This window comes from Microtus oregoni, unplaced genomic scaffold, assembly GCF_018167655.1.
Source record: "Microtus oregoni isolate MIOR12 unplaced genomic scaffold, Mior012 000014F_ref0000157, whole genome shotgun sequence".
Taxonomy (NCBI): Eukaryota; Metazoa; Chordata; class Mammalia; order Rodentia; family Cricetidae; genus Microtus; species Microtus oregoni.
This window is the reverse complement of record NW_024543073.1, coordinates 17,992,488-17,994,512: the sequence shown is the minus strand read 5'-3', so window position 1 is coordinate 17,994,512 and position 2,025 is coordinate 17,992,488. Positions and strand designations below refer to the sequence as shown.

The 2,025-nt window shown below is 44.5% G+C and overlaps 1 protein-coding gene across 1 annotated transcript; it reads left to right on the top strand.

Moving 5' to 3' along the window:
* The first annotated feature begins 803 nt into the window (after positions 1–803).
* LOC121455855 (protein SET) lies at positions 804–1,713 on the top strand. Its single transcript, XM_041663591.1, has one exon. The coding sequence runs from the start codon at positions 835–837 to the stop codon at positions 1,696–1,698; it is 864 nt and encodes a 287-aa protein (XP_041519525.1). The 5' UTR covers positions 804–834; the 3' UTR covers positions 1,699–1,713.
* Positions 1,714–2,025: the final 312 nt, after the last annotated feature.

Below are 2,025 nucleotides of genomic sequence, written 5' to 3'. Positions count from 1 at the left end.
TCTCCTTTCAAATTTGTGACCTCTTTTTCACCAACCGTTATTGCACGCTTATATGTGTATATGCTCTGAAATGCATCCTGTTGCATTCATTTAATGGTACTTGAATGCATGTTTTCAGGGATGACTGTTTGGCATTGAACAGCCAATTGGTGTGCTCTGCCCTGTCTGACAATGATGCCACCTTTGTGCTCATGGACAGACCTTTATGAACCATTATCATAGTTCACAGGTTCACAGCTGGGTGATATTGCTGCTGATCTCTCCCCTACCCCCAATCCCAGCAGCAAATCCTGTCCTACCCTCCCAAACCCAGCAGCAAATCCTACCCTACCCCCACCCAAACCCAGCAGCAAATCCTACCCTACCCCCACCCAAACCCAGCAGCAAATCCTACCCTACCCCCACCCAAACCCAGCAGATAACCACACCCTACCTCCAAACCCCAGCTTCAAACCCTACCCTACCCCCAATCCCAGCCTCAAACCTTCCCCTCTCCCCAAACCAACCCAAACAGCAAGCCCTACTCCACCCCAACCCCAGGAGCCAGTAAGGCATCTTCCAGTAGGGTCGAAGCTAGCCAGCAGGCAGGAAGCTTCCCAGTCAGTATGGTTCCATGATCTTTAACTCTCTAAACTGTAAATTCAATAAAACTTTTTTTCCTTACATATTATACAGTCTTTGGTTGTCTGTTGTAGAAACAGAAAATGAACAAATACAAATGAAATACGTAATAACCCCAATGTTTATACTTTTAAAACTTAGTCCTGGAGTTCCTGCGAGTTTCTTCCTTCTCCCTGCAGCTGGCCTCTGGCCTCTAGCCACTTCCCTCGTGTCATGGCCCCGAAACGGCAATCTGCGCTTCTGCCTCAGTCCAAGAAACCCAAATCGGCTCCGTCCCCGAAACTGGAGGACAAGTCTGCCTCTCCCGGCCTGCCGAAGGGAGAAAAAGAACAGCAAGAAGCAATTGAACACATTGACGAAGTACAAAATGAAATAGACAGACTTAATGAACAAGCAAGTGAGGAAATACTAAAAGTAGAACAAAAATATAATAAACTCCGCCAACCGTTTTTTCAGAAGAGGTCAGAATTGATCGCTAAAATCCCAAATTTTTGGGTAACCACATTTGTCAACCATCCACAAGTGTCTGCACTGCTTGGGGAGGAAGACGAAGAGGCTCTGCATTATTTAACCAGAGTTGAAGTAACAGAATTTGAAGACATTAAATCAGGTTACAGAATAGATTTTTATTTTGATGAAAATCCCTACTTCGAAAATAAAGTTCTCTCCAAAGAATTTCATCTGAATGAGAGTGGTGACCCATCCTCAAAGTCCACTGAAATCAAATGGAAATCTGGAAAGGATTTGACAAAACGCTCGAGTCAAACACAGAATAAGGCCAGCAGGAAGAGACAACACGAAGAGCCAGAGAGCTTCTTTACCTGGTTTACTGACCACTCTGATGCAGGTGCAGATGAGTTAGGAGAAGTCATCAAAGATGACATTTGGCCAAACCCCTTGCAGTACTATTTGGTTCCTGATATGGACGATGAAGAGGGAGAGGCAGAAGATGATGACGATGATGATGAAGAAGAAGAAGGCTTGGAAGATATTGATGAAGAAGGAGATGAAGGTGAAGAAGATGAAGATGATGATGAAGGGGAAGAAGGAGAGGAGGATGAAGGCGAGGATGACTAGCAGAGAAGACTGATGGATTCCAACTCTCTTTTTTATTTTCTTTTTATTAAATTTCTCCAGTCCCTGGGAGCAAGTTGCAGTCATTTCCCTCCCGTCCCCAATCCCTCTTGTGCTCAGTTGCCCTGTTTCTGAGGTCTCGCTTCTCAATACCATGGTTCTCAACTTATTTTTGGGGAAATGTCTTGAGCAAAATACAATGGGAAAAGAAAGAATCTCCACTACTCTGTTCTACATTAATTTTTATCTTTTCTTGTCTTGAACTGTGGATTCAACACCACCACCACTGTGCTCTGTGGGAAAAAAGAAAAGCCCTCCAGCCCCTTTGGC

Bases quoted from the DNA above. Each gene is read 5' to 3' on its own strand.
- LOC121455855 (XM_041663591.1), top strand. From the start codon at position 835: ATGGCCCCGAAACGGCAATCTGCGCTTCTGCCTCAGTCCAAGAAACCC.